The sequence below is a fragment of the Eimeria acervulina genome, genomic scaffold (genome assembly GCF_000499425.1).
Source record: "Eimeria acervulina Houghton genomic scaffold, Eah_scaff170, whole genome shotgun sequence".
Taxonomy (NCBI): Eukaryota; Apicomplexa; class Conoidasida; order Eucoccidiorida; family Eimeriidae; genus Eimeria; species Eimeria acervulina.
In genome coordinates, this window is record NW_013550143.1 from 1 (window position 1) to 11,805 (window position 11,805).

At 52.5% G+C, this 11,805-nt stretch overlaps 3 protein-coding genes across 3 annotated transcripts; 2 read left to right on the forward strand and 1 right to left on the reverse strand.

Annotated features, from left to right (window-relative positions):
- Positions 1-64: 64 nt before the first annotated feature.
- EAH_00022880 (Alpha amylase domain-containing protein, related) lies at positions 65-2,005 on the forward strand (the record flags this gene model as incomplete). The annotated part of the gene is made up of 5 exons (XM_013396887.1): positions 65-200; positions 398-527; positions 899-1,385; positions 1,587-1,677; positions 1,900-2,005. Coding segments are annotated over 5 exons (950 nt in total), but the record flags the coding sequence as incomplete, so codon positions are not given.
- Positions 2,006-4,082: 2,077 nt separating this feature from the next.
- Positions 4,083-8,801, forward strand: EAH_00022890 (hypothetical protein, conserved; the record flags this gene model as incomplete). The annotated part of the gene is made up of 1 exon (XM_013396888.1): positions 4,083-8,801. The coding sequence occupies one exon, from the start codon at positions 4,083-4,085 to the stop codon at positions 8,799-8,801; it is 4,719 nt and encodes a 1,572-aa protein (XP_013252342.1).
- Positions 8,802-10,134: 1,333 nt separating this feature from the next.
- EAH_00022900 (hypothetical protein, conserved) lies at positions 10,135-11,805 on the reverse strand (the record flags this gene model as incomplete). The annotated part of the gene is made up of 1 exon (XM_013396889.1): positions 10,135-11,805. One exon carries the CDS (start codon positions 11,803-11,805, stop codon positions 10,135-10,137), a length of 1,671 nt encoding a protein of 556 aa, XP_013252343.1.

An 11,805-nucleotide genomic window follows, 5' to 3' on the forward strand; every position in this document is an offset into this window, starting at 1 on the left:
AGGGTTTAGGGTTTAGGGTTTAGGGTTTAGGGTTTAGGGTTTAGGGTTTAGGGTTTGCGTGCAGCCTTCCATACTGGGGGATTGAAAGACACAGTAGTGGAGTTCGTTCCTGCTGCCGGCACTGGCAACGGATTTTCTTTTATGAATTACACCTCAGGCGATCTCCTTTATGCAATGGAAAGAGCAATACGAGTCTTTGAGTCAGCAAACCCTAAACCCTAAACCCTAAACCCTAACCCTAAACCCTATCAGCCTTCATTGCTTGGCAGTTACAGAAGGTGTTGGAGCGTCCCCTTGCTTTTAGCTGCTGGCGATGTTTCTTGAGAGCTAGAGTTTCGGGTTTAAGGTTAAAGCTTAAGGGTTTAGGGTTTACGGTTTAGGGTTTGGGGTTTTGCAGCGACAAGGAGAAGTACACCTTGCTGCGGCAGCTAGCTCGCCAGTCGGTTGTTAGCTGCGAGTGCAGCAGCTGGGCCTGGCTCTGTGAATTCGCTCGCCTTAGAAACAAAATCCCTATCAACGAAAACAAGGTACTCAGCTAGCTAGCTAGTTAGCTAGCTAACTAGCTAGCTAGCTAGCCAGTTACCCACACAGTTAGCCAGCCTGCCAGCTACTCACACAGCTAGCTAGCCAGCTACCCACACAGCTAGCTAGCCAGCTACCCACACAGCTAGCTAGCTAGCCAGCTACCCACACATTTACCTAGCTAGCTAGCTAGCTAGCGAACTAGCGGCGGCCGAGCTCAGCGAGCCCCAGCCGGGCTGCAGCGACGACCAGAATACCTGTATTAGAGTCAAACCCCTCGGGGACCCTGTGCTAGCTAGCTAGCTACCCAGCTAGCTCGCCAGCTAGGTAGCTAGCTAGCTAGCTAGGCGTTGGGTGTAGGGTGGTGGCTTTGCAGGTGCAGCAAATCTATGAGTCGCTCCCAGAGTGGTCGGAGGGGGCCTGGCGCCGTAGGAAAGATCAGCTAGCTGCAGCAGCAACAGGCATTCCTTGTCCTGCTGCTAGCAGCTGGGGAAGCCTCCAGGAGAAAGAGCAGCAGCAGCAGCAGCAACAGCAGCAGCAGCAGCTGCAGCTGCTGCAGCAGCAAGCCGAAGCAGCAGCAGAATTCTGGGCGCTGCCGGCATCAGCAGCTAGCAAAGGCCGCTCAAAGAAGAAGCTGCGTATATATACCAGCAGCAGCAGCAGCAGCAGCAGCACCAGCACCAGCAGCAGCGGAGACGAACCTACTACTGCCCGCAGCCGCACCAGCAGCAGCAGCAGCAGCAGCAGCAGCAGCGCGGAGAAGGCAGCTAGCCACGCCAGCAGAACAAAAAAGCTGCTCCCCAGTGTAATTCGATATATACCCCCTCAAGCAAAGCCGAGACCCCGCTCTGTCGCCGTGGCTGGTAAACCCTAAACCCTAAACCCTAAACCCTAATTCCTTGAAACCCTAGTTTTGCAACAACTCGCACTCCACTGGCAGCGCGAAACTTCCTTCTAATGCCTGCATAGCATTCCCTTAAAGACAAACAGTTTCAGACTTAGGGTTTAGGGTTTAGAGCTTAGGATCTAGGGTTTAGGGTTTAGGGTTTAGGGTTTGTCTACAGGGAGCTTCGACGACTGGCGCGTACGGCGGCCTTTGACTTGGGATAATGCAGTCCAGGCCTTCTCTATCTCTCTAGCGCTACCTCCTGGAGAGTGAGGAATTTAGGGTTTAGGGTTTAGGGTTTAGGGTTTAGGGTTTGTGTTGTGGCCTATGCGGGTGGCAGTTGGCGATGCGTCGGCTTTTTTTTGTCTCTCGGATGCATGGGGTCTGGAGTGTAGGGTTTAGGGTTTACGGTTTATGGCTTAGGGTTTAGGGTTTAGGGTTTAGGGTTAAGGGTTTAGGGTTTAGGGTTTAGGGTTTGAGTGAATGTGCAGGTACACGTATAAGCTCGTAGTTGACGGTGAGTGGGTTTGCTGTCACGGCTCGCCAACAGCGCGGGATGCTGGGGGCAATGAAAACAACATTCTTCGAGTAGAGTAGCTAGCTAGCTAGCTAGCTAGCTTTCTTGCTTGCTTGATTGCTGCGTAGGCTGCTAGCTACCTATCTACCTAGCTTTGTAGATAGCTCGCTAGCTAGCTAGCTAGCTAGTTACGCGAGTAAGCTGGCTAGCGAGCCTCCTAGCTAGGTTCTCTGGCTAGCTAGTTGGCTAGCTAGCTGGATGGCTACCTACCTAGCTAGCTAGCTAGCCCGACGCAATTAAACTTCGTTTTAAGCCCGGCTGTCTGTTGCCTCTGTCAGACTACCGGTGCGTTATGGCTGCCTAGCTAGCTAGCAACCAGCTAGCTAGCTACCAGCTAGCTAGCAGCTAGATGCCAGCTAGCTAGTGGTTAGTTGCTTACACAACCCACTCGCTAGCTAGGCCCAGCTAGCCAACAGGCTACTGGAGACAACAACTCGCTTTCTCCTCAAGTGCGGGAGACAAAAGGAGACTTAAAGAGCTGGGAAGCAAAAGAGACAAAGACAAGGCCCGCTGCAGCAGCAGCAGCAGGGTGCTGCAGCAGCCTGCTGCCGAAGCTTCCTGCTGTGCCGCTCTCCTAAAAAGCGTCATTTGCATTTCTGGGTGTACAGCGGGTTTGCATTTTTAAGCTCAAAGGGCGCCTATCGCACTTAGGTTTTGGGGTTTAGGGTTTAGGGTTTAGGGTTTTAGTCGCATAGGGGCATAGTCGTCCAGCCCTAGAGTTGTGTCTCCTTTGCTGTTCAGGGTATAGGGTTTACGGTGTAGGTTATAGTGCTTAGTGCTTAGGGTTTAGGGTTTGGGGATTTGTTGCAGGCCTCGTCAAGCGCATGAATATCCCTGGAGGGTTTAGGGTTTAGGGTTTAGGGCGGCACAAGAAGATCATTCACTGCTGCTCAAATGCCTGTGCATTGCCTTCTCCTATTATCACCACGCAAGGGTTTAGGGTTTAGGGTTTAGGGTTTAGGGAAGGTCTTAAAAAAGGAAGTAACAGACAACCGCGCTGTCAGCACGTCAGCTGTCGCTGTTTGCTTGTGCCGCTCGCTTTTGCTGTTGCTGCTGCTGCTGCTGCAGCAGACGAAGCAAAAGAAGCACAATACGCACCAGAAACAAGACCAGGTGTATATACGAGCATATAAGACGAAGTGTATTAGTTTTTTTTGTATGCTGACGCTGACGAAGGTAAGAACAAGGGCAGAAGAAAGGTATCAAACTGGTTGGTGAAACAATACAATGTTTGTTTTGCAAGAATTATATTTTATTTTTAAAATTAATAATTTAAAAATAATTAATTTTCCTCCTTTTGTTGCTGTCGTTACACTGGGGTGTCTGTGCATACACCGCAGGCCAATGGACTCACCAGTGGTGGTGAGCGCGAGCGTCGGTTGGGCTAACTGTGGTATTTTTTGGTTATTTTTGATGAAACATGTTTGTAAAAATATATTAATTATATGTTTAATGTTATTTCACGGAAAAAACGAGAAAAAACTAGCGTTTTGACCCTGATATAGAGCACTCTCTACCTGCGGTGGCCGCTGCGCGTGCAGCAGCAGACTCTACTACCTGCCCTGCGCTGCTGCAGCCGAATTAAACAGCTTTTTAGGGTTTGAAAACAATGAAATTTGAGTTTTTGGGTTTTATATTTGTCTGTTTTGTGTATGTTGGCTGCTATCGCCCGCCCCATGCAAAAAAACCCTAAACCCTAAACCCTAAACCCTAAACCCTAAATTCCCTTCACTTCAAATGCATTCCGCTCTCCTCATGGGCGTGTCAGTGAACGGCTTTTTTCTTTTGTCATCATCCTTTGTCAACAAGTTTTTGCTCTAAACACCAAACCCTAAACCCTAAACCCTAAACCCTAGGGCAAACAAACCCCACTCTTAGGGAGCAGCGAGCTGGAGAGCGGATGGGCTGTTTTTTTCCCAGCGCACCCGTAAACCCTAAACCCTAAACCCTAAACCCTAAACCCTAAACCCTCTGGGGGAGCGTTGCGCACAGCAAGAGCCTAAAGGCGAAGACCGATGGCTGCAACTTCTGTTTTTGCTGCTGCTGCTCCTATCCGCGGAACAGGGTAAGCCTGAAGTGCCTCTACTAAAGGCCACGATGCGTCAGCAGCACCTGAATAACCAGCACCAGCAGCAGCAGCAGCAGCAGCAGCAGCAGCAGCAGCAGCAGCAACAGCAGCAGGTGTACGAAACAACGCAAACCGCTACTGACGAACGCCAAGCTGTACAACTCTGCCAGCAACGCCAGCAGCAGCAGCAGCAGCAGCAGCAGCAGCAACACTGGCAACAGCAGCTGCAACTGCAGCAGCAACAGCAGCAGCCAATCGGAATCTTGCTGCCTCAGCAGACTCTGCACGGCGGACCCGTTCTGCAGCTGCAGCAACAGCAGCAGCAGCAGCAACAACAACAGCAGCAACGCTACAGCATCAACCGCCTGAGCAGCTTTGAAGCAGCCAGCAGATACGGAATATTTTGTACAGGTGGTGGTGCAGTTGCTGCTGACCCGACAACAGCTGCAGCAGCAGCAGCAGCAGCAGCAGCAGCAGCAGGCGCTGCAGCAGCAGACGGGCTGTCGCCACCGACTGCAACAACACAGTACAGCTGCACGCAGCAGCATCCAGCAGCAGAAGATTTAGAAGGTGCTTTTACACCCCTTGCGGAGTCTGTTCACTCCTCGCCTCCCAGCCAGCAGCAGCAGCAGCAGCAACAGCAGCAGCAGCTACTGCTGCATGCAGCAACAGCCACTGACGGCGAGACAGACAGCATCCGCAAGAACCCAAGTCTGAGGACCCTTAGAATTTGTCAGCATTTCCAGCTGCTGCAGCAGCAGCAACAGCAACCGCAGCAGCAGCAACAGCAGCAGCAACTCAGGAGATCAGTTACCCAGCACCCCCAGCTGCAGCAGCTTCAGCAACTGCAGCAACAGCTGCTGCATCGTGCTGCAGCTGAGCGGTCCCCGTTGCTGCTGCAGCAGCAGCAACTTGTTGGAGATTCTGAAGGCCTTTACTCTCCCTGTGCAGTAGACGGTACGCCAAGAGACTTCCATCTGCAGCAGCAGCAGCAGCAGCAGCAACTGCTGCAGCGGCTACACCACAAACGTCAGAGCAGCTGCGAGAATATTGATTCGAATCAGCAGCAGCAGCATCTGCAACAGCAGCAGCAGCAGCAGCAGCAGCCTCTGACCTTGGAACCGTATGCTTCCGGTGTACGTCCGCCAGCGCTCATCACTTCTCCCTCCGCAGCAGCCTCAGCAGCAGAAGCAGCAGCAGCAGCAGCGGCTGCTGCTGCAGAGCAGCAAGACCGCATGGGCTGCCGTCAGTCTAGCCGGCGTCCTTCGAGGGTCTCTTCACCTCCAGGTGGTGTAGATGCAGCAGCTGCTGCAGCAGCACAGCAGCAGCTGCAGCAGGCGAAGCAGCAGCAGCAGCAGCAGCAGCGGGCTTCGCCAAATCCCGTGAGTCGGCTATGGAGGGGTGCTTCTGCTCCTAGCGGCTGCAGCGCAGCAGCAGCTGCTGCTGGCGGTGGCTTGGCTGGTGGTGCAGGTGCCGGGACTACTGCTGCTGCTGCTGCTGCTGCTGCTGCAGCAGGTGCTGCTGCTGGTGCTGCGCAGCAGAAAGCTGCAACGCAGCAGCGTATTCCTTTTGTAGCTGTTCATCAGCTGCTGCCGTACTCAGCAGAAGGAGAGACATTTTCATCTTCACGCTGGCAAAACCCTAGAAGAAGCAGCTGGGGAGACACTTCAACTTTGCTGCTGCAGCAGCCGCTAGGTAGCGGGGCTATGGGGCATGTCTTTCTAGTAGAGTTAGCGGGTAAGAGCTGCGCTCTGAAGCTAGCTCTGCAGTCTGATGCTGCTGCATGCATGTACATTAGACAAGGCTGGGAGAACCTTGTTAAGCTCGAGTGTATACACAGCCAGCAGCAACGCAAAAAACGCCAAGCTGCTGCTGCTGCTGCTGCTGCTGCTGCGGCTGCTGCGGCTGCTGCGGATGCTGCGCATGCGGATACGGGTGCTGCTGCAGCTGCGCCCGCTGCAGCAGCAACAGCAACAGCAGGGAATATGCCACCAGGGACGCGCCTGCATCCTGCAGAGCAGCAGCAACAGCAACAACAGCAGCAGCAGCAGGAGCAGGAAGTGAAGTCTCCTGCTGCTTCTGGGGTAGATGATGGTGCTGGTGCACCCCTGAGCAGCAGCAACAGCAGCAACGAGAGATATTTTTGCCGCCCTTTATGCTATCTAGAAGGCGATTGGTACAGTTTTGGTTGTGCTGCACCTGCAACATCCTCCCAGCAGCAGCAGCAGCAGCAGCAGCAGCAGCAGCAGCAGCAGCAGCAGCAGAGGCGAAGAAGCAAAGTGTGCGGGTATATAATGGAGCATATCCCTGATGCATGTCAATTAACTGTCTTATCCTGGCACTTTCATAGAAGTATAGATCCTTTAGGACTAGAAAGGAGACAGAAAAACTCTACTGTAGCGAAGCGTCTCCTTCATATCTGCAAGGAGGTTACGCAAGCCTATGCATTTGTTGCTGCTGAAGCCCAGCTGTATGCCTTCGACTTCAATCCTAAGAATATACTCGTCTCTGTTCAGCTGCCCCAACCCCACACGCAGCAGCAGCAGCAGCAGCAGCAGCAGCAGAAAGGGCAAGGCAGCAGCAGCGGGAACACGCAGCAGGAAATGACATTTGCTGCAGGTGTTGCTGCAGCAGGTGGTGGTGCTGCTGCAGTTTTTGCTGCAGGTGCTGCAGCACCTGCGCGTAAGAAAGCGGGTGTTTCAAGCACGTCGTCCCGCATGCAAGCAGCAGCATCCAGCAGCAACAGCAACAGCAGCAGCAGCAGCAGCAGCAGCAGCAAACCTCGGAGCGCCATGGAATTAACGCAGCTTGCATTTCTAAGCCCAGCAGCAAAAGTTAGAGTTGTTGCTATAGACTTAGACTGCTCATTATCTGCTCCTTTCTCTTTAGAAGCAGCAGACCCTTTGCTTCTTGATTGGTGCTGCGGCAGACGGGTTGTTTATTCGTGTCCTCATATACCCTGTCTCCTTGCTGCTTATATCCTTGCTGTCTTAGCTAAAAGCAAACAAACATCACAGTTTTCAAGAGCAGGGCTTAGAGAGGAGACAGCGCATGCAGCAATACAAAGGAGACTCAGAGACCCCAATAACTTCCTACATTATTGCTGCATGCAGCAGCAGCAGCAGCAAATGCAGCAGCAGCAAATGCAGCAGCAGCAAATGCAGCAGCAAATGCAGCACCAGATGCAACAGCAGACCAATCAGCAGCAAATGCAACATATGCTTCATAAACAGCAAACACAGCAGCAGCAGCAACAGCAACAGCAACTATTGATGATGCAGCAGCAGCAGCAACACCTGCAGCAACAGCTGCAGAAGAAAGGTGTAGCATTGCAGCAGCAGCAGCAGCAGCAGCAAGTGTCTCCTACTTGTACGACAGCAGCAACAACAACTCCCAGCAGCAGCACGCGATGTCTTACGATGTCTCCAAATAGCCGCGAAGGCGTTGATATTTTGTCTCCTTCATCTGGTGCTTCTAGTGCTTCTATTTGCAGCAAAGTTGCTGCAGCAGCAGGGATAAGTGTGGGGGGGCGTTCATCTCCTGCAGCAGCAGCAGCAGCAGCAGCAGCATCTGCTGCTTCAGCAGCAGCAGCAGCAGCAGCAGCTCTTTCTTTTCCTGCTTATCAAAGCCTCTTCCTGTACCCTCAGCAGCAGCAGCCAAAAGACATTCCTCCTAAAGAACATGTTAACTACGGTGTACGCTTAACACAGACGCATACTTTGCTGCAGCTGCTTGCTTTTGTATTGTGTGATATATTAGACGCAAGAAGCCTTCATAATATCTTTTTGCTGCAGCACCCGCTGCTGCTGCAGCAGCTGCTTCTGCCTACTGAGGTTGGTCTTCTTTTCTGCGAGAAGACACAAATTATCAGCTGTCTTTGCTTCTCTGCTTTAACTAGACTTCAGAGCAATGCTATTCCTCATCCTGCTGCTGCAAGAGCTGCTGCTGCTGCTGCTGCTGCAGCAAATGCTGCTGCTGAAGCTGCTGCTGCTGCAGCTGCTGCTTCTGCAGCAACAACGCATACACCCGAGCGCAATAACGCTGCACACCCATATAAAGGTGCACACGAAACTCGCTTGCAGCAGCAGCAACAGGCAGCAGCAGCAACTGCAGCAGCAACTGCAGCAGCAACTGCAGCAGCAAATGCAGCAGCAACTGCAGCAGCAACGACAGCTCGCATCCCTTGGCAAGAAAGCTCAAAGAATGAAACCAGCGGCCTCCGACGAGTGCCAGCAAACAGCAGCAGCAGCAGCAACAGCAGCAGCAGCAGCAGGGCCCCACAGCAGGTGCCGCAGCAGCAGCGGCAGCTCCTGCTGCAGCTACACCCAGCAGACAGGCGGTTTGTTACTGCATGCAGCAGCAAAAGACGCTCTACCTGCCACCCCTCAGAGAGCAGCAGCATTGGGGTGGACCCTGTAGCCCCGCATGCAGCAGCAGCAGTTGCTGCGAATGTTGCTGCTTCAGCAGCAGCAGCAGCAGCAGCAGCAGCACAACCAGGAGGCATTGCTGCTCTCTCCATATGGGAGCGTCTTGAGCTCCTTCCTGCATTAACACCAGCGCAGTTTCTACCTCCCCCTGAGTTGCTAGGTGCAGCAGCAGCAGAAGAATTTGCTGCTCTGCGGCATTTGCTGCTGCAGCTGCTAGACCCTCTACCTGTCTATACATCTCAACTAGGGACTCCTAGACAGGCATACGCTACCCTTATTGCTGCAGTATCTAGAGTCGCTGAAAGACTTGAAGCAGAGTGATGCTGCTGCTGCTGCTGTTGCTGCTGCTGCTGCTGCAGCACGTTCTGCTGCTGCAAGAGCTGCTGCTGCTGCTGCGCTTTCAGCTGCTCCAAGAGCAGCTGCTGCTGCAGCGTTTTCAGCTGCTGCAGCAGCAGCAGCAGTAGCACGTTCGCTGCTTTTGCTGCAGCGCATTCTGCTGCTGCCGCTTCTGCTGTTGCAGCCTGTTCTGCTGCTGCTTCTGCTGCTGCTGACGCCGCTGTTGCTGCTGCACCAGCAGCAGCGGCAACAGCAGCAGCAGGTATTTCAATGCAGCAGCAGGCAACCAAATGGGGGGTCTTCAGTTTGGGGTGTATAGACAGCGTAACCTCAGGCTGCTGCCTCTCTCCTGTAGATGCACAACAACTCGCATTGCAGCAGCAGCTGTTGCTGCTGCAGCAGCAACAGCAGCAGCACCTGCTGCTGCTGCAGCACCTGCTGCTGCTGCCTGTGTTTTGGCAGCTGTCAGTGTTTTTAGGGTTTGTTTGCGCGGCAAACAACCGTAGACAAAGGCCATTGAATTTTAAATAGAAAACCCTAAACCCTAAACCCTAAACCCTAATTAATAACCCTTCTATAGACAACCCTAATAAATATTTAGCCTAATAAGCCCTAATAAACCCTAATAAATAATAACAGCAATAAACCCTAAACCCTACTAATAATAATCCCTGTAGACCCAAACAAACCCTAATACAGCAATAAGCAACGCTGGTAAACGCTCCTGAACTTAACCCTAAACCCTAAACCCTAACCCTAAACCCTAAACCCTAAACCCTACAAAGGGTGCAGGGGGAGCGAAAGGAGGCAGCGCGAGAGCAAACGAAGATAGCCAGGAGACAAAGCAATCCTACAGTTTCAGAATAAAGAACCCTTAGGGTTTATATAATAATAATAAACCCTCAGGGTTTAATACTGAATTGCAAACCCTTAGGGTTTAGGGTTTTCATTAAAGTGCATTAGTAAAGACCCTCCAAGCAAACAAACCAAACAACATGGCCTGCAAAAAATCCTACCCCCCTTTTCCCTCTGTTGTTGTTGCTGCTGCTGCTGCTGCTGCTGCTGCTGCTGCTTTTGCTGCTGCTGCTGCTGCTGCTGCTGCTGCTGTCGCTGCGGCCGTTGTTGCTGTCATAGCTGCGATTGCTGCTGCAGTTGCATTTCCTGCATTTGCTTGCTGCTGCTGCATTTGCTGTTGCTGGTGCATCTGCTGCTTCTGCTGCTGTTACTGTTCGTGCAGCAGCCGCAGCAGCTGCTGCTTCAACAACAGCAGCAGCAGCAGCAGCTGGTGCTCTCTGTAGCAAACAAAGCAGTAAAATGTTCAAGGTACCCCTCCCCAGTCTATCGTAGGGCCCCCCGTGAAGGGATGCTGCTGAGGTTGGTGAGATGAACCTCGCTGCTGCATCTGCTGCTGCTGCTGCGGGAACCCTGCTGGGTGCTGCTGCTGCTGCGGGAACCCTGCCGGGTACTGCTGCTGCTGCGTAAACCCTGTTGGGTGCTGCAGCAGACGACCCAGATGCTGCGGAGGATGCATAAACTGGTGCGGCATATGCTGCTGCGGCTGCTGCGGCTGCTGCGGCTGCTGTACCTGACTAGGAAGGAGATATCCAGAATAAGGATCTGAAGTCGGCCCTTGTTTAATTGGCTGAATAGAAAAGAGGCCTTGATGCTGCTGCTGCTGCTGCTGCTGCAGTTGAAACATCTGCTGCTGCTGCTGCTGTCTCTGTCCTTCTCTAAGTTGTGCACTCATAACCCCTAGCATCTGCTGCAGCTCTGCTCTTTGCTTCCTGATAGCTTTTTTAACTTCATGCGTCTGCTGCACAGCCTGTGAAAGCCCTGATGTATCTACTACATGCGGGGGAGGAAGAGCAGCAGCAGAAGCAGCAGCAGAAGCAGCAGCATCAAGCAATGTATCTATAGCAGCAACCGAATGACCCACAGCTGCCTCCCATGCAGCAACAGCTTGCTGCATCACTCGCAGCTGTTCGTTAGCAAGATCAGTCGATACATTACCTGAAACAAGTTTATTTATCTCTGCGTCCAGCTGCTGCTTGAGTCTTTCTGCATCTGCTGTTGCTGCAGCAAGAAGTGCTTCTGCTGCTGCCATGATCTGCTGCTGCTGCTGCTGCACCTGCTGCTGCAGCACCTCCGCGTACTTAGCCAGAGCAGCTTCAATTGCTGTCTTAAGCTCCTGCATAGTCTTATCACACGCAATCTGCTTTGCTTCTAAGGCAGCAACTACATCTCTAAGATGCTCTTCTTGTGTACGAAGAGCTAGCTGAATATCTGCGCAACCCTGCAGCAGCTGCTCCGCAACCTGTCTCCCTGAAGGCCCTTGTAGAGACAGTCGTGTTGCTGCTGCTTCTGCTTCTTCTAGCCCAGCAGCAACCTTTCCTAGTAAACCGTTAACACCTTGCAGCTGTCTCCCTAGCATAATCTTTGTGTCTAAATATGTCTTATCATCTACTATACCTAAGTCGCCCATATCAAAGCCCGTCCCGTCTGAGTTTACTAGACGCTGCAAGGTAGCTTCTAAAGTTAATGTTGTTTGTTCTATTAAAGTTTCGCCCTTCTTTAACTCTTTTATACCTCGCTGTACTTCTGCTAAGCCTGCTTCACACGAAACCAGCAAACTGCGTATCTTGCTGCTCTGCTGCTGCAGCTCTATGTGCTGCTGTCTTGCTTCTATAAGCTTCTGCTCAACTTTCTGTCTCTCTGCTTGCTGAGTTCTCTGCATTTGCACCATAACTTCCTGTAGCTGCTGCTGCTGCTGCTGCTCTAGCTGCAGCAACTGCTGCTGCAGAGGATCCAGAATAGCATCTCCTGCTGCACCACCACCAAGACCCCCATACGGCCCATGCTGCTGATGCATACCGCCTCTCCCTGCTGCTGCTCCTGCTGCTGCTGCTGCTGCTGCTGCTGCTGATGTTGATGGGCCTCCACCCATAACAGCAGACAGCACGATCTCCGCTTGCTGCAGAAGATGCCTCAT